This window comes from Simochromis diagramma, unplaced genomic scaffold (genome assembly GCF_900408965.1).
Source record: "Simochromis diagramma unplaced genomic scaffold, fSimDia1.1 OVJJ01000165.1, whole genome shotgun sequence".
Classification (NCBI taxonomy): Eukaryota; Metazoa; Chordata; class Actinopteri; order Cichliformes; family Cichlidae; genus Simochromis; species Simochromis diagramma.
This window is the reverse complement of record NW_024387467.1, coordinates 998,727-1,025,363: the sequence shown is the minus strand read 5'-3', so window position 1 is coordinate 1,025,363 and position 26,637 is coordinate 998,727. Positions and strand designations below refer to the sequence as shown.

The 26,637-nt window shown below is 42.5% G+C and overlaps 1 protein-coding gene and 1 long non-coding RNA gene across 2 annotated transcripts in view; both read right to left on the bottom strand.

Moving 5' to 3' along the window:
* chrm4a (cholinergic receptor, muscarinic 4a) overlaps positions 1-26,637 on the bottom strand; it is a 56,962-nt gene that overhangs the window by 12,130 nt on the left and 18,195 nt on the right. The window contains exons 2-5 of the mRNA XM_040014805.1: positions 9,963-10,561; positions 7,723-7,877; positions 7,134-7,329; positions 6,945-7,034 (exon numbers count right to left, since the gene is read on the bottom strand). Coding sequence (XP_039870739.1) covers positions 6,945-7,034; positions 7,134-7,329; positions 7,723-7,877; positions 9,963-10,561 — 1,040 coding nt within the window. The remainder of the gene's footprint in view (positions 1-6,944; positions 7,035-7,133; positions 7,330-7,722; positions 7,878-9,962; positions 10,562-26,637) is intronic.
* Positions 20,690-22,916, bottom strand: LOC120723382. The gene is made up of 2 exons (XR_005693731.1): positions 22,811-22,916; positions 20,690-22,687 (listed from the first exon to the last, which is right to left on the bottom strand). It is a non-coding gene; the product is annotated as an uncharacterized LOC120723382 (long non-coding RNA).

The following is a 26,637-nucleotide window of genomic DNA, read 5'->3' as shown; positions in this document are numbered from 1 at the left end:
ATTCTCATTACTATAAAGGCAGAGACCCCTGCCGAGGGCAGAGGTTCTCCAAAACCACTGATTTCCAAGTCAGAGTGTAAGTCCCGCTGCTGGAGCCAAGTTTCCTCAGAGTGATGAGGCAGGCATTTCTGTACTCAACAATGCCACCTTTATTATGTAAAGTCTCTGTTGCACTTCTCATCTGCCCCTCTGATTTAGTTCTCCAGCACTTGTTAACCATGGAAAAAGTATGTCAAAGGATTTTGCTGAGTAAGGGTCCCTGAGCTGCATGTTGCTGACATCAGGATCCTGAAGGAACAAAAGGGACTCTCGACTGTATCGAAGAATAGTCGAGAGTCCAGATGTCACACTGCTGCTGCTGTATGTCTCCATTGTCCAGTGCCACGTAGTAACCCTCGGCTTGGCTCTAAACATTTAGAGTGAGCACTGAAGAGTCAGAGGACACAGCCAAAGTTTGGTACCATGAGCACAGCTTTTTGCAACCAACCTGCACCAACTGTGCACTTGTTTCGACATCTTCTTCTGGTTTTCCAAATAAATGAAGACTTATCCTGGCAACTATCAAGAAATTAAGAAATTAATTACTTATAATATTAAAATGTATTAAAGACATTGCACCACCCATGTTCTCATTCTGTGTAAACTGCCCTTTAATGCAGCAGTCACAATGACTATGTTACTAAAATATTATCAGGATATCTTCCAACGGTTCTGACACATCGTTCAACTGCACAGACTTTTTCCACCATTAAAGGAGGACAATTATCTGTCATAGTATAATACAATGACATAATATCATACAGTGGGTAAAGTAAGTATTGAAGTATTGAACACATAACCAATTAGTAAATGCATTTCTAAAGGTGTTATTGGCATCAATTTCTCACCAGATGTTGGTAACAACCGATCCAATCTATACATGCAAAGAAATCAAACCATGTCCCAAAGTTAATTTATGTGTAATACTGAGAAATGACACCCGGGGAAATGTATTGAGCACATGAAGAAAAGAAGGCACAAAAAGGATGAAAAGTCATTAAACCAGGTGAAATCTGTCAATAATTAGAAAGTAATCCTGCCACTTATTGCAAATTAAGATTAGCTGGCTTAGTCAGTGATGGCCTATAAAAATGTGTCTCATTACAAAGGTGTCAGAAAAGAAAAATTTCACGATGCTCACAAATTTCAGAAGCTCTTTCAAGACATTTGCAAGTTTATTAATAACATTTTAACCCCAAAGGGACCCGACATGACTCCGTGGGTGTTTTTGCCTTTTTTTATTTTGGCACAATCAGTTTTTACTGTAGAACAACGGTGCTCTCCTCTCTCTGGCCTGGCTGCTACTGAAATAGAGAAGGCTGTGACAAACCAGCCCCCTGATACCACACCCTGAATCTGCTGCTCCCTCCTCCACCAACCACACCCCACCACAAACATATTTATGGCATTGGTTACAGAAGAATTTCTAAAGTACCATTTCTAAGGTACTACTGAAGGTACCAGTGAGTACTACTGGGGCCATAATCCTGAAGTGTAAAGAACATTTAATCAAAAACTGGCCACAGAGTTTTGGACAGAGGAGTAAAAAGAATTATCAGAAAACTGTCCAAGAGCCAAGTACCACTTGTGGAGAGCTATGGAAAGACCTGGAATCAGCAGGTACAATTGTTTCAGAGAAAACAATAAGCAGCCATGGCCTTTATGCATGCCAAACACGCAACACTACATTGCTGGAAAAAATCCCAAGTTGAAGCGTGTTTGAAGTTTGCAGAACATTTTGACAAGCCTGTGAAATACTGGTAGATTTCTTTGCATGTATGGATTATTTGGATGGGTTTTTACCGATATCTTGAGAGAATTTGATGACAATAGTATCTTTAAGAAATTAAGTTCATGCATAAGTTCAATTAGGAAGCTCTGTAATCACACAGCTGTCTGCTTCCCAGGTATTTGGTGGCATCTAAACTCACATCCACTCTCCCAGACTGTCAAGCTCATTGTGACATCACTGGTCTAGTCTATCTGCCCACCTTTTTGAGGCCTATCAGCCTTCACTCCACTCTACTTTAAATCTCATTAAATCTCATTGCTCATCTGTCATACTTGCACACAGCTTCATGCAGAGTAACATGCATTCATGTTACTCTGGCTTCATCCAAGCCTCCATCTTCATCTCCAGTCCGCACCTGGGTCCATATCTCTCGATATACGGTCTGCCTACACAGACTGTGACAGACAGGACTTATACTAACTCATAATAAAATGGATAATCAAACACACGGTGAATGAAAAGGGGTGAGAGAGGGAGAAATGCTCAGTGCATCATGGGAAGTCTATTGCAGCATAACTGAGGGTCACCAGATCCAGCCCTAACTATATGCTTTATCAAAATGTTTTAAGCCTAATCTTAAAAGTAGAGAGGACGTCTGTCTCCAGACTTCAAGCTGGTAGCTGCTTCCACAGAAGAACAGCCTGTTGGAGCAGCAGGAATGGAGTCTAACAGACACACTGATGGTTTGGAGGAAGTAATTACTGAAGTTATCTCAAAAAGATCAATTGGAGAAAACGTCTCTAGATGAATATCAATGGTACTGAAAGTATTGGACATAATGGTCATGTCATGGTCCCCGTGTCTCTCCGGCTGGCTCACGTTGGGCTACGGTGTTGTTTTTGTGTTTCTCTTTCCCTCTCTCTCCCTCATTGTCCTCAGTCTGCCTGGGCGGAGCTAATTACTGGGCTCCTGCTTTTGGCCTACGCACCTGCGTTGATGGTCCGCACCTGCCACTGATTAGTTCCTGTTTTCCCAGGCCAGCTATTTAAGGTTGTGTCTCAGAGCAGCTCATCGCTGGAACGTTGAACGCCCGGTGTTCATAAAGCCCCAGCTAGTCTACAAGTTGTCTTTGTAATTGCTTGCTTCTGTGTAGGTTCCCTGGACCTGTTCCTGTTTCCTGCCCTGGATCCCCGTGTGGCTGTAGGACTAGAGTGTGAGAGCAGAAAGGCGTGAGTGGCAGAAGAGTGAGTGCAGACTGAGGAGAGTGTCAGGGAGGACAGAGTGGACGAGCTATCACTGAAGATTCGTGTGTTTGGATTTCCTTCCCCTGCTGGAGCCCTGGACCCCCGCCTGTCACTTGTAAATTTATTATACAAGAGCAGAGTACAAGTAATGCGTTACTTGTAACGCGTTACTGTAATCCGATTACTTTTTTCAGGTAACGAGTAAAGTAAGGGATTACTATCGCAAAAACGGTAATTAGATTACCGTTACTTTCCCATAGGAACGCTGCGTTACTGTGTTACTAAAACCGTGATTTTTTGCGAGAATGTCTCACGACAGTGACGTAAGCGAGTGCGACGTTCGTGACAACAGCTGTGTGCAGATCAACAGTGGATCATATATCGAGTGCAGAGAGAGTATGAGCGTGCAGCGTTTAAAGCGTGGAAGTACTGACCTTACTTTGAGTTTGATTCCATAAAAAGTGACAAAAACATTAGTGTCCGCTGTGCGTGGGAAGAAAACTTCTTTTTACAGCGAAAAAAAACCCTAAACTTCCAAACAAGCACCGAGTAGCTACGACGTAATGGGAAACTCACAGAGAAACTCACGGATTCTTCCACTGACCGCGGCACACCTGCACCAGGGTAAACCTCCGCCTGCCCCACTCCTGCTTTACAGGTGAAAATAGAGCAACAGGACCGCTGAGTCTTTGACTTTATTTATTTTCTGCTGTGTTTTACTTGCATCTATTTGAAAGGCTGAGTGTAAACACAAAAAATATTTTATTTTATGAGCTGGAATGTGCAGAAAATAGGTTTAAATGTTAAACAAATTTCTTCCAGTCAGAGAATGTTGCAGATAATAAAATCTTTGCTTGATGCCTAAAGTTAAAAGATTAAAACTTATGCAGAAAAAGTAGAATTGGGCTGAAAGATCTATCACTTTATCACCTCTTCAGGTTGTAAATCGTGTTTTTAAAAAGTAACTAAGTAACTAGGTAACTAAGTAATTAATTACTTTTGAAAATAAGTAATCAGTAAAGTAACTGGATTACTTTTTTGGGGAAGTAATCAGTAATTAGTTACTGATTACTTTTTTCAAGTAACTTGACCAACACTGTACAAGAGACAGGCAAATTTATTATAATCTTGTGTGAGATTATTCTGTTATCATATGTTATCTTATATCTGTAGTTAAAGTAGTTGAATTATGTTAACTGCTGTAGGTCATATAATTTCCTTTAGTTTAGATGGTGAGCTGTGTATGTAGTTTAGTTCTGATTATACTTTTGGGTTAAAAGAACATATTCATTTTGTAGTTCATTAGATAAGTGTGCATCACTCTGTACCCTTGATCTGCTGTGAATGTCTCACACTGTGTTCTTGACATGTTTTACTGCTGAATCATGAAAAGAAAGGTTGTATGCAGGAGACTTGGTGTCTAGGACAGGGGAGACAGACCACATTACATACCCCCACCTTTACAGAGAGCAGAAAGAGAAGGAGCCGAGGTCATAACTTAGGCGCCGTAACAGAGAAAGAATGTGAATGTTTAGGCTTTTACGACTAGGTGGGGGCCACTAGAGGCTATAAGAAGCTGAGTAACCCGTCACCATTTTGAGACATGCTGTGACCCTCTGCAAGAATCTCTCCCGTCCGGACGTTCTTATGCTCTTAAGTGTTGAATTGTATGGAAATAAATGATTGTTGATTGAGCATTTATACACCGAGTATTGTCCTTCCTTCAGCCCAAAGATTAAAAGAATTGGGAGATTTCAACACTTGCAAGATTATAATAAATTTGTGAAGTAATTCATGAAGTCATTACTTCCTGTCATCAAGGTTAAAGTTCTTCTTCCATACGAGACTCACTCATCCATGTCTTTATAGGCCTTGCTTTGTGTGTTGGTGTGCAGTCATGTTGGAACAGGATGGGGTCATTACTAAACTGCTCCCACAAAATTGGTTAACAATTCCTTTCACTAGAACTAAGAGGCCGAGTCCAAGTACTTAGAAACGGTGCTTGCTGTCAGACAAGTTCTCCGGTCAACTGCCAAACCCAGACTCGTCCACTGGACAGAGAAGCATGATTCATCACTCCAGAGAACACGTCTCCACTGCTCTAGAGTCCAGTGGTGGCGTACTTTACACAACTGCACTCAATGCTTTGCAGTGTGCCTGGTGACGTAAGGCTTAGATGCAACTGCTTGGTCATTCCACGAAGCTCTGCACACCAGGGGTCGACAACTTTCTGTTGATGAGTGTCATGTAAAATTTCCTCAGAAGTCAATGTGCCATATCAACCACTGCATTAACAATAAATGTGATAATGCTCAACAGTTTCACACTATAATGAACAAAGCAAAGGAACTGTACAACAGAAAATGCAAATGCTATTTAAGGTCTCATCACAACAATGTTAAGAAAAAATAAACTGGGGCAATGTGACATGTTTGTTAATACAGAGACACACATGTTAATGTGATCCTGGTCTCCCACTCAGAGACACAGGTCTCCCAGTGTCCAGCATTCAGAGGCTGCCTGAGGACTCATGTGAGAGAAAATCTGCTCACACAGACATGTAGAGCCAAATACTGTCAATAAGGCCTCTGCAATGTTCTGAAGACAGTTAAACCTGTCAGGTAGTGATGTCCAGCAGGTGAACATGCAGCTCCATGAACACGCACAGCTGTGGATTCCAGCTGTGTTGGTAGTTCATTCGGATGTATCCGTGTATCTCCGTGGTGCTGATGCTGCGCTGAGCCGACAGCTCCTGAAGCTTTTGAAGAGTCGGGATGTGGAAATTTCAACATTGCTTGAAAAAACTGCCAGCCAGCAACGTCCCTCTCACCGGTAGGCAAAGTGATTTTTAGCCAGTTACAAGTTGAATCTGGGAGTTGGGGTTGTTAGCTAAGATACCGTCATTATGCGAGCTAATTTGCGATGTGCACTGGTGGCTTGGCCTTAGATACTTGCTTTTTAATGCACCCTCTCAAATTAATTCACTGCGTGTTGTGCCATCAGTTAACCCTTCACGTGCCAGTTGTGTCATGAGTGCCCAGGGTTGCCGACCCCTACTCTACGCACTGTTCTTGAGATAATCTGAATCTGACTCTGCAGAAAACTGCCAACCTCTATGCACTATGCACCTGAGCATCCGCTCTCTGATTTTGCATGGCCTACAACTTCTTCCCAACTTGCTGTTCTTCTCAACGCCTTCCACTTTGTTATAATGGGGGTGGCTGTAGCTCAGGCAGTAGAGCAAGTCACCTACTAACTGGAAGGTGTCAGGATTTGTGTGCGGATGCGAAGAAGTGACCCAAACGCAGGACTCGTGGATAGTGATGAACAGAAGATGGTTTATTATACAGAGTGGATGAACAGAAGATGAACGAACACTGACTGGCTGGATAACTGAGAGCACACACGGGAACGATGACATCAATGACACGAGGTGAACAGAAGGAAACTGAAGACTTAAATTCTCTGAGTGATGATGACGACGATTGGAGACCGGTGAGTACACAGCTGAAAAAAGTGCTTGTGCGAATGGGTGCGAATGGGTGTGAATGGGTGAATGAGGCGCTTTGAGTGCTCAGAGTAGAAAAGTGCTTTATAAGAACCAGTCCCTTTACCATAATACCACTAAAAGTCAACTGTGGAATATTTAGTAGTGAGGAAATTTCATGACCAGGCACAGGTGGCATCCCATAATGGTACCATGCTGGAATTCACCGAGCTCCCGAGGGCAACACTTTCTTTCACAAACGTTTATAAAAGCAGTTTGAGAGTAGGCTCTGATTGGAACAACTGAATTCAATGATTTGGATAAGTCAGTGAATACTGTTGGCAATGTTAGCTATGTACAAAGCTGTTCAGTCTTTTCACTTAAATTCTCTATGGAAATACGTATTTAAATAAAAGCAGTTGTATACATTTTAGACACAGACCTCAGATGTTATTTGGTTGTTGGAATTGTCCTTTGGTTCTCTGGGGGGAATAAAAGCTGTGGAGGAATCATTGGAGCTCTCTTTTTCTTCCTAGATAGATCAGACAGATAAACATAGCAGCCATGAAGTTTTCAACTGCTCACATGTTGTAGCCATAAGCACTCACTTCAAAGAATTAGTAGATGGTACCTGTGTGAGTCTTGGCTGTGCCAGAGGCTGAGGCTCAGCAGCTTTTGATTCATCCACTTTTCCATTCTTCACAGCATCCAGTGCAGTGGTGGTGGAGTCCAAACTGAGTTTTGGAGTTGAGTGGGGACTGGCATGAGGACTGGTCTCATTGTTGTTGTTCTGCTTCAACAGGTGACTATTCATCAGGCAGGGAGTTCTAGGAAAATGACACGCACAGTAACTGTTGTATTAAACAGAAATTTAAGAATGAATTGGTTCAAAATCTATATAAATGTGATAAACATGTCTGGCTGGATACATAGATAAGTTTGACATAAATGTCTACCACTTTGTCTACATTATAAAATCCAGAATGCTTCATTATAGATTTATTTATTGTTAATACCCTCGGTTTATTTTCCATGTTCTAGATACCATCAAATTTTAGTTAAGAGCAGTTATATATATAAAAAAATCCAACGATACTAGCAACCTGCAAAATTTACTTTAAAAAAACTTTCTCCATCTTGTGGCTTGCATTTTTGTTGCTCGTCTTAAAGTAATTTGCAAGATATGCGAATGAAATAATTGGATTCCTTTGATGTCTTACTTCATTCCCTTCTTGTCTTTCTTCTCCGGTTTGTGTTTGGAGACCCTGCTCCTTGAGGCCAGGGAGATATGGATGTATAACACTGTCATGATGATGACAGGGAGATAAAATGCTGCTATTGCTGTTCCAAATGTCACAGCAGGATTAGAAAGGAACTGCAGGAAGGAAAGAAAGGAAAAATGTTACATAAAGCAAGTATGGTCAATATTTTTACTACATTTACAGATACAATATACATCATATACCAGAACTTTGATTATTGTTGTATTTGTAAACTCACAGAATTAGTTATAGCATTTCTCCATTAAAGTTAATCACAGGTAAACATTTAAGAGCTGAGGGAAAAACCACGTTAGTGTAACAATAAGAATCCTAGCTGAGGTTGACTGGGGTAGCCTGAAAACAGATAACACTGTTTATAAACTCCAGACCAACATCATTATACGTTATGGAAGCTACCTCTGCCAGCTGGTGTATTTTTACTCCCTCTTGACTACTTCCAGGTATCTGAGCTTTTATTACTGATTCCCGATTACTGAAAGGGAACTTCATGAGCAGGCCTTTTGTGGTTTGCATTATTAATGACAAATAGATGAAAATCTGTGAGGCCTCACATTTTAAACTAACAATTACTAAGGATTTTATTCAGAATAATGAAAGACCATTCAATAATAACCTTTACAAAACCTTGCAGTCATCGGAATGAAAGAGCACTCATTCATTACACATGAAGTTACTGATGGTTACAGCTTCCAAAGACAAGTAGGAATCTGACTTTAAGGAACTGAATTTATCTTTCCAGGATCTTACTGGTTTCTCTAATTGCTGTAGTCTAAGGAGCTTGCAAAGAAAAGCGTCTGGACTTCTTTAAGTTGCTTGAAGACGTTTCACCTCTCATCCGAGAAGCTTCTTCAGTTCTAAGGTCAAATGGTGGAGAGTCCCAGATATAAACCTAGTGGGAGTTTCCCCCCACAGAGGGACAAAAGGACCCCCTGATGATCCTCTAATCGCCTGAGTCAAGGTGTGAAACTGGGTGTGGGTCCCAATCAGCCAGAGTTTCGGGTGAGCTCATTGTGAAACCTGGCCCCACCCTATCATGTGATCTCCTGAGGTCAGATGGCCCAGGATGTGAGTGGGTGTTAAGGCGTCTGGGGAGGGAACTCAAAACTGGATTATAGATGTCAGAGAGTTGGTGTCGTAAACCAGCGCCTCTGTTCAAAGATGGTCGCTCCAAAACACAGACTTGACGCTTGGTGACGTCTCGTTAGTGATCATGATTGTCTTCAACTACTAGTTTCTCTTTTTTGACAGCACTCGTTGGACTAAACAGTCCTGCCAATAAAGAGAAAGTACAAAAACTGCATGAAGATGTAAGAACTGTTCATTTAAACCAGTTGGAAGGCCTTTCTGAGACATTTCTGAACAAATGCAAATTCCAAGATACATTCAAACAACATGTATACAACACTGGTCAAAAGGTTTAGAACCCCCCAGTGTTTCCAGTTATTTATTGCATTTTGAGTCACTCGAGTCCAGTGAATAGCTTGAAATGGTATAAAGATAACTGAAGTGCAAGAGGTTTTAAAAAAAAGATAAGGTTACACAGAATTAGACAAAAAGGCCTTTTTAGGGAACTCAAAATGTATTTAAAGCTGTTCTGCAGCAATGGAGGTTGATCGAGTCTTGAAAGCTGGTGCTACTAATTCCAACTTTTCTGGATTGGGCAGCAGGATTTTTGTATTGTTTAGAAATGTTTTTAAACAATACGATCAGGCTTTCAAACCAAAGAACTCATTACCAGCTGTTATACTCTACAGATCTGTATTTTAGTGGGTTGTTAGCCACTTTCAGTTTGTTCAGTGAGATAATGTTATTGTTCTAGTTTATCAGTTTGCATCTTAACCTTTTTATTACCAAAAACTAGAAAAGCTATCAAGACTGCCAAAATCACTGACATCTCTGGCAGTCACATAACACCTTGCAGCTGAATCAAGAGTAGGCTAACAGCACACAGGGGACAGCAGGACACTTCTACTACTAACGAAATTAAGTTAATTATAATGATTCAATGGAGCCTTTCTGTTCGAGTAAACTTAAACTTACTCGAACAGAAAGAGTGAAAAGTCGATTTCTCAGTAACTTTGTAGACTCTGTGTTTGTTTACATTGCACTTGCTCATTCCCTGCTGTATCTGATCAATAGGATTTTACACACAACACTGTACATAGATTTTTTTGTACCTGAATATAACACTCTCCAGGTGGCACCGTTCTCTGTCCAACGATGAACTGCCAGAACAAGATGGCAGGAGCCCATAAGATGAATGACAGGATCCAAGCCGCTGCAATCATTAATCCTGCCATCTTAGTGGTCCTTCTTGTGGGATACGTAAGGGGTTTGGTCACACAGAAATATCGATCGAAGCTGATAATTAACAGATTCATCACAGAGGCGTTTGACACAACATAATCTAAAGCTAGCCACAAGTCACAGACCACCGGCCCAAGTGGCCAGTAGCCAACAATAATGTAGACTGTATACAAATTCATACTGAAAACACCGATGATCAAGTCAGCGCATGCTAATGAAAACAGGAAATAGTTATTGACAGTTTGTAGGTGACGGTTTACTTTGATGGAGAGCATGACTAAAATATTTCCTGTAACAGTCACAAAGCTCAACGATCCTGTAACCATAGCAATAAAAAACATCTCCAAAGCTTTGTATGGACTTCCTGTTCCCACTCCGCTCTCAACAGCAGAACAAGATGTTGAATCATTGGTGGATATGTTGCAGGATGTGTTGGAGAACAGGTCAGTCGTTTGGTTGAGCAATGAGCCTAAAAGAAGAGAAAAACAAGAGGATCGATTGAGAGAAATACGCACTGTGCTGCTGTAAGGTAACAACAACAAAAGTTGATTTTTTTAAATGTGGGAGACGGATTTAAACACCCACAGCAGCAGCTGGGTTTGTGACAGATCAAAGTAGAGAAAGAAGGCTTTGCTTTCTAAACAGGGACAGTAAGAACATTTAGATGCAAAGTGGAAAAAGTAACAAGGTGATGACATCAGGGTAGACAGCTACATATAAAAACATTTACAGCTGTTTGAATTTAAAGAACGTGTTAGTTGTAAACTTATTAGCTTCTCAATCTCATTATCCAGTATGTTCTGTCACACACACACACACACACACACACACACAGATGTGCACACATCTGTATCTTGTGTATTTTTTTAAATGTTGATGACCCTTTGTGTTTTTGTTCTTATTGCATCTCTTTTATTTTTGCAGCCTTTGTTTTTTCTTTCCCCTGCTGGTCACCGTTGTCATTGCTGTGTTTCACATGTTTTGAGTAATTACTTGGGCCGTTTCTCCCATTCTTCTTTACAAGCTCCATCAGGTTGGATGGGGAGTGTTGGTGAACAACCCTTTTCTAATCTCTCCAGAGATAATACATTGAGTTCACATCTGCGCTCTGGCTGGGCCACTGAAAGTCCTTTGTTATCTTGGCTGTGTGATTAGGGTCGTTGTCCTGTTGGAACATGAACCTTCTCCCCAGTTCATGGTCCAGAATGCTCTTGAGTAGGTTATTATCAAGGATGTCTCTGTTCATCTTTCCCTCAACCCTGGCTAGTCATTCGCCACGTCATTGTAGGGATGGGCACCACTGTCAATAAGCACCTATGACTGCACACCAGCCCACCCAACCAGCTTCATTGTCAAATATGCCTAACATCTCATCTCGCTCATGTCTGCACTTCCTCTGTGTCCTAAGCAAGAATAACCTGGACCAGAGGCTGCTGTCCTTCTATCGCTCCTCAGTGGAGAGCATGCTCTCCTACTGCCAGGGTGTTTGGTACGCATGGGTGACTACTGAGACAGGAAAGCTCCACAGAGGGTAATTAACACTGCCCAAAAAATCATTGTCTGCCCTCGGGTCAATCAGACTCACAAACAGCTTCTTTCCCTGGGCCATTCGGACTGTTAACAAACACTAACCTGCCACACCCCTTCCCCCCCACACCCGCCTCCCCAATCTGACCCATGATCTGAGTAACCGCCGTTACTCGGGCCACACACACTGACTCTATTCGGACCAAGTCTTTTTTTCTTTGCACTACTTTCACACACTTTGCAACCTGTTCTCTGATGTGTGTCCGTTCATCATGTGCCTTTCTTTTATTTTTGTATACATTCCTCTTGTTTTGTATATATTTCTCCTGGCTGTTATTTATTCCTGTCTACTATTTATATTTTATTCCAGCACAGTTGGTGTGGAGCAACCTCAATGTCATTGAACATGTACAATGACAATAAAGGGCTATTCTATTCTATTCTATTCTATTCTATTTTGCTAAGTGGCATTTTATACCTGAAATTAGTTAAACGTTTTCAGAATAACTTTTTTGTCTACTCTTTAGACATTAAACATTGTGTCCCACAGAAAGAAAGCAACACTGAAAGTTCTGCCCAGTTTTGTCCAGGAAGATAAAACACACAGTTATTCATGAAGGGTTTGATCCATCCAGCCACAATTCTTTAAAAGAAAAATCATTTATATGGGTTTGGGTTGCAGGGACAGCAGCAGTCTTAGGAGCTTATCTGGGTGAACATCGAGATGTTTCCAAGCCACCCCAGAGATATCATCTCTTCCCTAGTCTGCCCCTGGACCTCCTTCCATTTGGACACCTAGGAGGTGCATTATTCAGAGGTATCCGAGTCAGATCATGGAACCACCTCAACCGCCTCCTTTCAATGTGGAGGAACAGCAGTTCTACTCCAAGTCCTTCTCGAATGACCGAACTCCTCAACCTATCTCTAAGAAAGTGCCCAGCCACTCATATCATGCCTGCGATTCTACCTAGAGCTCATGAAGTAAGGGTAGGAATGTAGACTGACCAGTAAATCGACAGCTTCACTTTTATGCTCAGCTCTCTCTTCTGCAAGTTCCTACCTCATGAAGCCAGCAGAACCACATCATCTGTAAAAAGCAAAGATGAAATCCTGGGAGACCCTCCACCACTTGGCTACCACAACAGATTGGCACAGCATATGCATCAGTGCAAGTGCCACCCCAATCCACCTGTCAATCTGTGTCTCCCTTGTGAACAAGACTCTTGAACACCTCCACTTAGGGCAGTACTTATACCTGACCCGGAGTGGGCACGCCACCCTTTACCGGCTGAGAGCCACCACTTTGCTACGCCCAGCAATTCTGTCCTTAAAAATTATGAACTAAATTGGTGACAAAGGGCGGCCATAGTGGGTTCAAAACCACCGGAAACGATGGGTGCTGACTTAATGCCGACAATACCAACCAAGTTTCTGCTACCGTTGTGCAGGAACTGAATGGCCCGCATCAAAATACTTGACAACCTATACTCCTGAAGCACCACCCACAGGAATCCCCCAGGGACCCGGTTCTTCTCCACAAAACTACAAAAACTGTTTGAGCAACCCCCACCCACCCTGAGCCAATCCCTCAACATGTTTGTACTCACTGGTGATATTGCCGTCATATTAAATCATTTTTTGCTTTTTAAAGTAGTTTGAGAACAATTTGAGAGCCACTGCACTAATCCTGATTCTGAATGCACCGATGAGGTGGTCAGCTGTATCAGATGCTGCAGTCAGGTCTAAAAAGAATAACGAGTACTAAAAACAACACTACTACACTGCACTTATTAAAATGTCATTCATACCTCTCAGTAGAGCAGTTTCTGTACAGTGCTTCCCCCCTACAGTCAGAATGAAATTATAAAGTAAGTTGTTGCCTTTGGTGTTAATAGACTATTTTTTGTATATAGCACTTTTCTACTCAAGCATCTCACTTTTACACAAGTACCCAGTTTTCCTTCTGTGCCTAAGTGCTTTCTATCTAACATTCACACTGCGATTGGATGCAACTTAGGTTTCAGTATCTTGCTCAAGGATAATTTGGCATGACCAAGACACGCTGACTACACTGGATTAAGCATTTATGCAAAATTACGAACACTATAATAGTTTTATTTGATTTTGGCGAGAAATCAAGTCAAGCTGATCTAGAAAGTCTTACAAATCAGATAATCTCAGTATGACTTCAAATTTCCCAGTGTGAATCCTATTGGCAAATCTCATATAGGGTATGCGATTTAAGCTGTTTCAGCCTGCATACAGATGCTGCTCCCTCAGTAGGCTGTTTTTGCCAACCACCCTCCTTTCATGCTAATCATGCTGTTTCTGACTTAATTTTTTTCTGTTATCATGGATGCAGACTGTGTTCTGTGAGGGAGTCTGCTATCCTATCCCCGCATTAAGCTTTCCATGTATGCCTGCAGAAAGGGAGGGGGAAGGTCTCTGAGGCAAGCTGACAAAGGGAACACACAGCTCAGACGCTACAGTCAAATAATGTGTGTGGACAGAGCAGATTGTTGTTTGGTGAGTTCATGTTCAATTTGGCATTGTTGTTTAAAAGAAATAATGTATTAACATGTATATTAGTTGTATGTTAGCGGCTAATCTAGCTAACAAATTAACAGTACAGAGTGAAGCTAGATGACTAGAAATCCAAGACGCCAACATGTGTGTGAGTTCTGAGGGACCACTTCAGCTCTGCGCTCCTCACGGGGAGAACATTGACAGCATGATGTCGATCAGAGTACTGATGGTAGATTCAGGACTTTGTGAACTGGTGCCAGGTGAACCATCTCCTGATCATCACGGGGAACCCACCACATTGAGATAGACTCTTAGAAGTACCCGGGTGTTCACCTGAGCAATAAAGTGACTGGAGTCACAACATGGATGCTCGTTACAAGAAGGGTCAGAGCAGACTCTACCTGCTGATGAGACATCTTTTGGAGAGTTGGGATGTGCTCCTAAAGACCTTTTTTGACTCTGTGGTGGCGTCAGCCATCGTTTATGGCATTGTCTGTTGGAACAGCAGATTATCTACAGCTGAGGGGAAGCGGTTGGATAAGCTCATCAAAAAGGCCAGCTCTAGGATGCCCCCTCGACCCAGTGCAGGTGGTAGAAGACAGAAGAACTATATTTGAAGATGAAAAAAATTATCTCTCTTGGACAATGTCTCCCATGGGATTCATGAAGCTGCAGCAGACCTGCAGAGCTCCTCCAGTGACAGACTGCTGAACTAGATGCACAAAGAGGCATGATCATATAGCAGCTGTTAGACTTTATAACCATCACTGCTTCCAACACACACAAAAGGTTGTTTACATCCCACATTGTAAATATATAATCCTATTTATTTTGATATTTGTACATATAGTGCCGCAGAGCTGTGCACCTTTCTCCTCTTTTTTACACGTCTGCTCCTAATCTTATTGTACATGTGTATAGTGACAATAAAAGGCATTCTATTCTATTCTATTCTATTCAATTCTATTCTATCCCTGCTCTTATTCAATTTTCTTTAAATAGTCTGTCTTTGTTGTTTTTAAGCACAAATATACAACACTTTTTGTACATCTTTTTTTTAAGTATCCTACTCAGATGCAAATTTCTTTGAATCTGAGCGTGGTATTTTTAATACTGTACAGTATCTTTCTTGCTTTTTCCCTTATGTTGTAAGTTTGCCCTGTACAGTCTCTTATTTCTTGTTTTTTATTTTATAATCTTCACTTTTGTGTGAACCTGCATGCTTGATAGGCCTGTCACTTTGCTGCTGGAACATGTGAATTTCACAAAAAGGATATTTCTATTGTGTTCTATGCACACAAAAGAACAAAATAATCTTGAAATGTGCACAACAGGCTGATGAGAGGTATTACGACGGATTTCATCACTACCATCTCACACACTCATATATACATAAACAGCATTCCTGCAACGAGGCTCCAGACAGAAAGCTGCTGCGACTCTCGAACACAGGCGCACACATATGCATTCCACTAGTAGCAACTATCAGAATTCCTTTTGTATCAATGCTGAAATATTCATCTAAAGGAATTTATATTAAATTATACAAGCACAGCTGTTCACTGGTTTTATTCCTTATGTGCCTACAGCAGCTGCTGTATTTGACAGGAAATCTAAATATATACTCCATAACACTGCGTAACATTGTTTCAGGCTGACTTTTTAAAAATTGTTATGGACAGTCTATGTACAGCTGTACAGAGTACAAGCTTTGATCATTCAAACAAGGACAACACTGTCAAATAATATGGATAACTTTTCTTATTTTGAACGTGCAAATTAAAAGTTGCATCTTTCAATGGCAATGACGCCTACAGTGTGGGGACCTTCTGAAGCCAAGTACTTCCATGGCTGGTATACCATTTAATGTCTTCTCTATGTTTCATGTAAATGTACTTTCATGTGGTTCTACATATAACGACTTTTGCAGGCGTCTCACGTAAATGCTATTAGTATACATGAAACAAACACGGGTAAAAGACAACCAGAATAGTGTCCCAACACCTTCAATTATTGGAGACAGTTTAAATTAATTTTGTGAGCAGGACCACATACGTTCCCCTTCTAGTTCTTTGTCTGTAGATGTTCTCTTGCATTTGAAACTGTTTGTTCTCCCATCGACAACTAATCCTAGAAGAATCCTACTTACCCTTTTAATATGCTCACCATTGTCCCTCAGACCATCTGGCGAAGAACTCCATAGCCTATTTTCATCTCTTTCATGCTGTACATGAAACCTAACAAAACCTGACCAACATGCCCAGGATGCAGCAGAGCGGCAGAACACCACTCCTGACACATTCTCACTGCCTGAGAACATCTTGTTGCATTGTTTGGCCTTGTTTCTCCTGATGCGACACCACTGACATGTTATAACTTGTCATAAGACAAGGCTGCATAGTGGTTGGAGATGTTATACCCTGGTGGAAAAGCAACACCATTCAAAGCGCTCTTGAGCAAACTGGCAACCCTCTATCTCTCTCCTCATTTTCTTCTTTACAAAATACATCAACAGACATTCCCAGCACCGGAAGGCCAATTTCTTTCTCCTCAGTCTCTTCTTTATAGAATTGCTCAACTAATATTCACCCCAGCTCAGGATACTTCACAACCCAAAAACTGCACATCCACTCTCACCTGCTTAGCTCCAGCTGCTCCTCCAAAACCCTAAACTACTGAGCCCACACTATCTCTAGTTAGGGTGCCTGTCGGGATGACTGTTGTTGTGATTTGGTGCTGTATAAATAAAATTGAATTGAATTCAATGACTTTAGATGTTGCTACTTTCAGTTCTCTTCTTTCTGTAGATGTGTCCATCCCCGCCAAATTGATCACACAATCCAACTCGCCCTCAGTAACTACCTATCCTGTTTCAGGCTTCAGTGCCCACGGGGAAACTCATTTGTGTAAATCTCCTCCTCCAAAATTTACTCTGCCTTTTTGCACCAAACAATAGCTGCTCCCGCTTTTTGGACACCTCTGCAGTGCCCTGCCCATAATTCCTCAAGGCTATTCTTTAATTTCTCACTGATTCCAAATAGCTTTTCCCAGTAAAAATCTGGCTTTGACAACATCTCCTTGAGGTAACTGTTGTTTGGATTTGGCAGAATATAAATAAAATTTAATTGAAATAAACTGAGAATCTCACCAGCTTGAATGGCATCACCTTCCATGATGATCAGCTGTCAAAAGCTGGTAGATTGAGCCCTAATTAGAAAAACACATTAAGACAATAACAAAATCAGCTTACTATCACCTCAAAAATATTTCGAGGATAAAAGATCTGATGTCTCAACAGGACCTGGAAAAACTAGTCCATGCATTCATCTTTAGTAGGCTTGATTACTGTAACAGCATCTTTACAGGTCTACCTAAAAAATCAGTCAGACAACTACAGCTCATTCAGAACTCTGCTGCTCGAGTCCTCACTAAGACCAAAAAAGTGGACCACATCAGTCCAGCTCTGAGGTCTTTACACTGGCTGCCTGTCCGTCAGAGGATAGACTTTAAAGTTCTGATGCTGGTCTATAAAGCTCTGAATGGTTTAGGACCAAAATACATCAGTGACCTCCTGACCCAGTATGAACCTTCCAGATCCCTCAGGTCATCTGGATCTGGTCTTTTATCAGTTCCCAGAGTCAGAACCAGACACAGAGAAGCTGCATTCAGCTTTTATGCTCCTTATATCTGGAACAAACTCCCAGAAAGCCTCAGATCAGCTGAAACACTCAGTTTATTTAAATCCAGGTTGAAGACTCACCTGTTCTCAGCTGCATTTGAATAAAGCACCAAATCCACACTTTTAAGCTTAAATTTCAAAACTTACATTTTAACTACTGATTTTATCTATTGTTCTGATTTTATCTGTTTTGATTTTATATACTGTTTTGTTTGTTTGTTTGTTTGTTATTTAGTTTGTTTGTTTGTTTGCTTGTTTTAATCAATTTTAAATCATGCTTTTTATTTGTTTTTGTTTCTAATGTCTCTGTAAAGCACTTTGAATCACCTTGTTGTTGAAATGTGCTATACAAATAAACTTGCCTTGCCTAATGCTGCACCTTCTGCTGGTTTTAAGTGTTATCAGGGTGGAAGATGCTTTTCCTCTAATAGGCTTCTGTATATATTTTGTGCTCCATTTTCCCCTCCCAGAGACAAAACTGTCTCCCATCACCTTTGTTCATTTACAAAATCTAACCAGTAGTCGCTGCCTCACCTCACAAAGAAGGTCAAACTAACCAGCCAGGCAGCTCCATTTCCATATTCTATTTTAAGATAAACTCGTCCCTATGTCCTTACAAGGCTCCGTCCATTATCCTCATCCTCAAAGATTCCAGCAAACAGATCCTTTGTTCATCACAAAGTGTGGGCACGTCACTGCCAGATTTTTGTTCTTCTCACTCTTTCATCAAGTTTTCTCGCTGCCTGGAAATTCTCATGATCTCTTCTGTGGCCCTTCCTTCTGCACTGATGCCACCCAGATCTCATGAAGGCATCCTGATCAAGGTCATGGGACATATGGGTCATCACAAGCCTATCAGTTATATATTTGCAACAATCTTCAAGACCTTTGTAACGCACAATCATCACTGCTTCTAAGGAATGCCTTTTTTGATTTGGATTTTGTTTGAGGTTAGCGCTGTGCAGGGTATACCCCAACTCTCATCACATGACAGCTGGAACAGCCTCTACCCTTACCACAGAATTAGATAAGTAAGTGAAAATGAATTTTAGATAGAAAGTTGGTGTTAGAAATATGTTCATTTGTGTACAAAGTCACAAAGCCAAGCCTATTTTTATCAGACTTGACTGAATCTTCTGTACATGTAGATTTTTATGTTCCCTTAAAATTTGAAATGAAAATACATAATGTTTTAAAATATTTGTACAAATAAGCTAATTTTAATATGGCTGCTATGGCTGTTGAGTAATGAGAATGTTTTATAGGAGTGTTCAGATTTCAAGCCAATAGCCCATCAAGTGAGGGATTTACCAAGGAGATGCTCTGTCCCCATAGGCCTGAACCCCCTCAGTGAAATCATTGACAAGACTGGCTATGGATACCGAGTATAGAATGGAGCAACCTTTAACCACCTCTACAAGGATGACACCAAGGTGTATGCCAGGAGTGAACGTGACATTGGTTCACTGATCCACACCACAAGGATATACAGCAACGGCATCTGAACGTCATTCAGACTGAAGAAGTGTAGTCAGATGGTAACAAAGAGAGGGAGGGTAGTCAGAACTGAGGGCATCACACTACTGGAAGGCAATGTTGCAGACATCAAAGACAACTACAAGTACCTGGGCAACAGGCAAATGGAAACCACAAAGAGGCCGCTTGGAAAACTGAAACCACCAAGTACCTGCAGAGGGTAGGCAAGTCCTGAGGAGTCCGCTGACTGGTAAGAACACCTGGACCACACGGTGATCAGAAACCCTGATGATAATAAGCTGACTAAAGGAGGAGATAGAAGCCACTGACATCAAGACAAGGAAGCTCCTTACCATGCATGGAGGGTTTCACCTCAAGTCCAGCAACCTGAGACTGTACGCTAAGTGAAAGGAAGGAGGACGGGGACTAATGAGTGTCAGAATCACTGTCCAGGATGAGACAATGAACATCAGGAAGATGGCCACAACTAACCACGTGAAGAAAGAACCCCGAGAAAGAAGAGCAAGAGGAGGAGCCATCATGGAAGGACAGGCTCCTGCACAGTATGTACCACCAGTAGAGAGGAAGTGGCTGACATACAGAAATCCTACCAGTGGCTGGACAAAGCTGGACCCAAACACAGCACAGAGGCACTAATCATGGCAGCACAGGAACAAGCTCAAGACTCATAGAGGCTGGGGTCTATCACACCAGGTAAGACCCCAGGTGCAGGCTGTGTAAAGATGCCCCTGAGACAATCCAGCACATAACAGCAGGGTGCAAGATGCTAGCAGGCAGGGCATACATGGAACGCCATAACCAAGTGGACGACATAGTGTACAGGAACATCTGTGCCAAATATAGCCTGGAAGTCCCGAGGTCAAAATGGGAGGCGCCCCTTGATAATGACCGAGCTAAGATCCTGTGGGACTTCCAGATATAGACGGGTAAACAGGAACATCATCTAAGACAGGGACTCTAATCTCAGGTGTGATTTCTGAGGCTGGTGACTCGGATTAATTTATCCTCAGTAGCAAAGGTGACTCTTGGTCTTCTTTTTCGCCATGTCTCAGTGTCAAGTTTGCATCTTTGTGAATGTCTCGTTTCCTGCTTTACTTTGGGGTGGGGTGGCTGTAGCTCAGGAGGTAGAGCAGGTCACCTACTGATTGGAAGGTTGGTGGTTCGATCCCTGTCTGCATGCCAATACCATTGGGCAACCCCAACTAACCCCAAGTTGCTCTCCGATACATCTATCGGAGTGTGAGTGTGTATGAATGTTAGATTGGGTGAATGAATTAGTTGTAGTGCTCTGAGTGCTCAGAGTAGAAAAGCTCTATATAAGAACCAGTCCATTTACCAATTACTTTGACAGTTGTGTTTTCAGTTTTCCTTCCTTCCCGTCTTCTTATGTCAGATTAGTCCCAGTTGTGTTTCCTTCCTGTTTCCCATTTCCTCGTGTTGTTTTTCTTAGTCTGTTGTCATTATATATCCCATGTGCTATTATGTGCTCTGTGTTTCTTGTGTCCCTGGTAACGTCTAGATCCCTGTTTTCTAGTCTCTTATTTCTCAGTTTTCCGGTTTCCAGTCTAGGTTTAGTTTCCTGTTTTGGTTTTGTTTGTTTTCTGCTAATAAAGTTTTTGAGTTTACGTCTCTGTATACGAGTCCTGCATTTGGGTCCTTTATCCTGCCTGCCACAGCACTAAACATGACAATAATAAATAGCATCCCGTGGAAATGTTGCACTGTTTTTCTCTCCTATAAACTTTGTAATAAATTGCTTTACTCTCTCGTCCTCAGCAGTTGTACTGTCATCAGTTTCAAAAGAAACATGAGGCCGCCTTCATAATCCATCCGCCTTTCTGGGGGTCAGCAAACCCAAGCACTGGTGCAGATGTCAACTTCTCAATGAGGGTCTTGAAAGCTTCCTCACATGAGGGAGTCCATTTCTCATTAAAAGGGCGGTTCAGGTTGCTGTTTGATGGTGATTTGTGGTATTTCAGCTTCCTGGCAGGAACATAACCAGCTGTCAAATCCTTCAATGGCCTTGCAATTTTAGAATAATCTTTGACAAACCTGCAATAATAACCGGTGAAGCCTAAAAATGACTTCAGTTCTGACAGGTTTGTGGGTCTGGGCCATGTAGTGAGTGCAGAAATTTTATCAGGATCTGTCTCCACTCCCTTTTCTGAGATAATGTGTCCTAAATACCTCACTGACTTTTCGAAAAAGTGACATTTTTCAGGTGAAAGTTTGAGACCAAATTCTTTCAGTCTGTTTAGAACTCTCAGGAGCCTTTCTTCGTGTTCCTCCAAAGTATTGGAGAATACTATAAGATCATCAAGAAAGACCAGTACTTCCTTGAGGTTCATGGAGCCAATGCATTTCTCCATAACTCTTTGAAAAGTGCTTGGAGCACTTGTGACTCCTTGGGGCATCCTGTTGAATTCCCAAAACCCAGTGGATGTGACGAAAGCTGTCTTGTGCTTATCCTCTTCTTCAACCTCGACCTGGTAATATCCAGACTTTAAATCCATGACAGAAAACCATTTGGATCCTGACAGATCTGTAAATGCCTCTTCTATATTGGGCAATGCATACGCATCTTTGATTGTCTGGTTGTTCAACTTTCTGTAATCCACACATTGGCGGATCTGCCCATTTTTCTTTTTCACAACTACAATTGGTGAAGCAAATGGACTCTCGGACTTTCTAATAATGTTTCTGTCGCACAGCTGCTCCAAATGAAGGCAGACAGCTTCATAATCAGAGGAATGAATGGGCCGTGGCCTTTGTTTGAAGAGTGTTGGATCAGAGAGCCGAATCTTATGTTTCACCACTGTGGTGTGACCATAATCAAGTTCACCCCTAGCAAAAACATCAGACGTGGAATTTAGCTACTCGGCGATCCTATCTTTCCACTCGTTTGACAGGGGTGAGTCACCAAAATTGAACTGGATTTTGTCACTTGGTTTTACTTTGTGGGTGGTGTAACACTGAGCATGTTTCTGCTCTGAACTTCCAGTTCGATTCCTACATTCAGACCTTGCAGGAGAAACTGAGAGTGGGGCAGATATCTCTGCCAAAGGTCGGTGAGCTGGCAGAATGATATTGTGAGTTGTCTCATTTTTTTTAGGAGAATGGGAACTTTAAAGGATGTCGGCCGTGGCTTTGACATTACATAGCTGGAAAATATCAAGCCACCTGGTAGGCTGGACTGGCTGCAGGGCTCGACTTGAAGAGTGGATCCGGGGCCTGCACAGACATTTCTGACACGTCCATTTAAGGCTTCTGACCAGCTGGAATTACTATGTTGGTTTTACATTGTGACTTGACTGTCCCCACCAAACTATCAGTTGTTGTTTTACTCCTGTAGATAGCATGCAGTGGCTACAATGTAGCTGCCATCACCAGTGTGTGAATGTGTGTGTGAATGGGTGGATGACTGGATATGTAAAGCGCTTTGGGGTCCTTAGGGACTAGTAAAGCGCTATATAAATACAGGCCATTTACCATAATGAGAGGGGCATAAGTACAATGCTCAGGAATGGTCATTTGCTCATTGAAGTCCTCATACAAGATGTCGAGGGCATTTGTACCAGTGAGGACTGGAATCTCTGAATTTTCTCTATTATCTGGGACAATTAGGGCTAGAACAGTTACAACTTCATCCTCCCAGTGAAACTCTGTGGGAAAGTGATGTCAACTTCCCCAAGATAAGGGACAATTTGGCCTGCAGCACCTTCAACCTCTAACAGATCATCTAATGGCAAAAGAAGATGAGAAGGTAAGTGGGTCAACTGAAATTGATTACCACAATTACCACAATGATTTCGAAATTGTGGTAACCTGAGACCCTGAGTCAATGAGGCAACTATGTGGTAGTTCCCCAATATTAACCTCTGCAAGAGACCTTGATCTGACTAGTCCATTTGGAAGGTGATTCGGAATGGATTCAACATGTTGTCATTTACATCTCTGTTCTGACTTGGGACTCTTTTGAATGTTCTTGGTTCCCGTATGTCCCAGAACCTGCTCCAGTTTAAAGCTTGACCTTGGGGTGGCTGTAGCTCAGGTGGCAGAGGCACTAATCAGAAGGTCGGTGGTTCGATCCCAGGCTGCCTCCTGGCTGCATGCCAAATATCCTTGGGCAAGATACTAACCCCGTGTTTGCCTACTGGTGGTGGTCAGAGGGCCCGGTGGCACCAGTGTCCATCAGCCTCGCCTCTGTCAGTGCGCCCCAGGGCAGCTGTGGTTACAATGTAGCTGCCATCACCAGTGTGTAAATGGGTGAATGACTGAATGTAGTGTAAAGCGCTTTGGGGTCCTTAGGGACTAAGTAAAGCGCTATACAAATGCAGACCATTTGACCTTGCTGCTCCATTCTTCCTGTCTGGCTTTTTAGAATGTAGAGAAAGTTAGGATCTTGGGCTTATGTTCTCTAGGAATCGGCTAAGGAGCTAAAGACACACAGCTAAAAGAACAGTTGACGTTTATTTAAACAAAATCATAAACGGTCATTCAACAGTTCACAACAGTTCCAATAGTCCATATTTGTCAGTCCGTGTATTCAGTTTCATAGTCCAAAGTTCAGAGTTCAAAGTTATTTTCAGTCTTTTCAGTTCAAGTGTGTGAATTATGTGTGTAGTGTGTTAATGTAGTGGTACTACCCGTAACACAATTGTCACTTCTAAGCAGGCTCTGCCGGAGGCTGCCGGCACTTCTAAGCAGGCTGGAAACCTTCCTGCATCACAGCTGGGAATCCTGAATCCTGGTTCGCAGCAGGTGAATTTACTGGCCTCGCTCTCACAATTTTAGACTCCAACAAAAAAAACAACCGGAAATGAACAGAAACCACAAAAACAGAGGTACATCGACATCAACAAAAAGTGTCCGCGTTTTCCCAACAAGCGGAAAAGTAAAATCCAATTTCGTGTCTTCACTCATAACCTTTTTTAAACAAGGATTAAAGAAAAACTCCCGGTGAGTAGCTCCGACCAGCATACGTAGCCTTAGCGTTGTTCTCCTTCTCTACATCAACTCAAGTTCACAAGCACTAAATAATCTCATAGTGCCACCTACTGACATTCTTTGGGAACAGCAGTTCATTTTCATGAGGCAAATTTGAAACTTGAAGTGTAGGCTGACGAGGAGAGGCAGCGATCAGTGGTTTAAATAATTTAAAATCCTTACTCTTATCCATCCTTCTTGAAAAAAAAAATCAGAAAACAGTTTTATTAACGGCAGTTTAATGTCCACCTGGTCCTCACTCAGTTTTTAATGCAAATGTGCTATTGTTTTTTTCATCAGATTTTGGGCTTAGTTCAGATAAAATAATTTCTGTAGCTGATAAATCCCAAAACCGCTTCCGTCAGCATGTTGATGTCATCAGAGCTGCGCCGAAACATGTCCCAGTCTGTGTCATCCAGTGTATCCTGCAGCGCGGCCACTGAGTGGTCCATCCAGCGTGCGACTTCCCTCCTGATTGGTGCTTGCTGCTTCAACCTTTGTTTGTAAGCAGACATGAGGAAGATGGCGGCATGGTCCGATTTTCCAAATGCCGGCAGAGGCTGAGTCTTGTAGCAGTCCTTGAACAGAGTGTAGCAGTGGTCTAATGTCCTAGTGCCCCTGGTGGGGCAGGTAATGTCCTGGTGAAGGTTGTGAAATGTCCGTTTAAGATTTACTCTGTTAAAATCTGCCAATAACAATGAGTGCGGCGTGCTGGTGAAGTGCTTGTTGCTGTGTGAGAGCCTCATGTAGCTCACATAAGGCAGTGTCTGAGTCCACGTGAGGCGGAATACAAACAGTGCAGGCAATGACCGCAGTGCAGGGAGATAGAAAGGGCGACATTTAATGATCAAAAGTTCTAGATTGGGTGAGCAAGAGCGTGAGAGTGGAGAAATGTTTGCGCTGTCGCACCATCTGTTGTTCACCATCAAACACGCTCCACCACCTCTTTTCTGACTCCGTTGTCCTGTCCATAAGGTAAACCAAAAAGAACCCCGTCGGCTGCACGGCGTGGTCTGGTATCGCTGGGTTCAGCCAAGTCTCGGTGAAGCAGAGGAGGATGCAATCCCGAATGTCTCTCTGGAACTTGATTCTGGCTCTGAGGTCATCAAGCTTGTTCTCGATGGATTGAACATTGGCTAGCAGGATACTGGGCATGGGTGCACGGTGTGCGCGAGCCCGTAGCCTGTTCCTGATGCCGGCTCATTTCCCTCGAGGCTATCGCTTAGCGTCGCATCCTTTGTTCTCTCTCAGGATCTCCCTTGGTCCGGTTGGGTCCGGAGGTAAGCAGGATGAAATGTGTGTATGTTGTAAACCAATATAAACCAGAGAGTCTCTACTGTTGCGAATGTCTGTTTTCCATGATGCCCGTGCAATATTAAGGCAGATTGAGCAGAAAGTAATGAAAATCAGCAAAAAGTGGAAAAGCTGGGTCAGAGCATCCAGCACAGCAGCCGACCTCACACCGGCGCCATCTTTGTTGTCATCTGAACGTTTCCCAACCAGAAGCTGTGGGTGGATAGAAACATCCACGACACTCTGAGATCGCACACCGCCGCCTACAATGAAGGGCTCCGGTAATATGGACCAATACAAGGCTGCATCTTACAACGTGCACAGCGCGGTCAGAAAGGCAAAGTGGAGCTACGGGGAAAACTGGAGTCACAGCTACAACAGTGCGACTCTAGGAGCCTGTGGAAGGGACTGTGGACAATAACGGACTACAAACCAGCTTCTTCAATGATGAATGCCGACGCTTCACTGGCTGTTGAGCTTAACATGTTTTATGCTAGCTTAGACGCTGCAGCAATTAAAACAAGAAATGGCTCAGCGAAGACAACGCCTTCATCCTCACAGAGCATGCCATGAGGAAAGCTTTCAGGAGGGTGAACATGAGGAAGGCACCAGGACCAGATGCAATCCCTGGTCGGGTCCTGAGAGCTTGTGCTGACCAGCTAGCACTGGTGTTCACGGAGATCTTCAACCTCTCCCTTGCCCAAGCAGTGGTTCTCACGTGCTTCAAAGAGTTCAACAACAGCCCGCTTGCCCAGTAGCACTGACTTCAATTGTGATGAAGTGATTTGAAAGACTGTGAAGAGATCACATCATTTCTTCACTTCCTGCCACCATCGACTCACTCCAGTTTGGACTAATCGATCCACAGACGACGCCATAGCTCACCTGCTCCACACATCCCTGAGTCACCTGGACACTGGCAGAGGGAATTGTGTTAGGATGCTGTTCGTGGACTACAGTTCAGCATTCAACACAATAATTCCCTCTAAGTTTTTCACCAAGTTGAAGGATCTAGGACTCAGCTCATCACTGTGTCA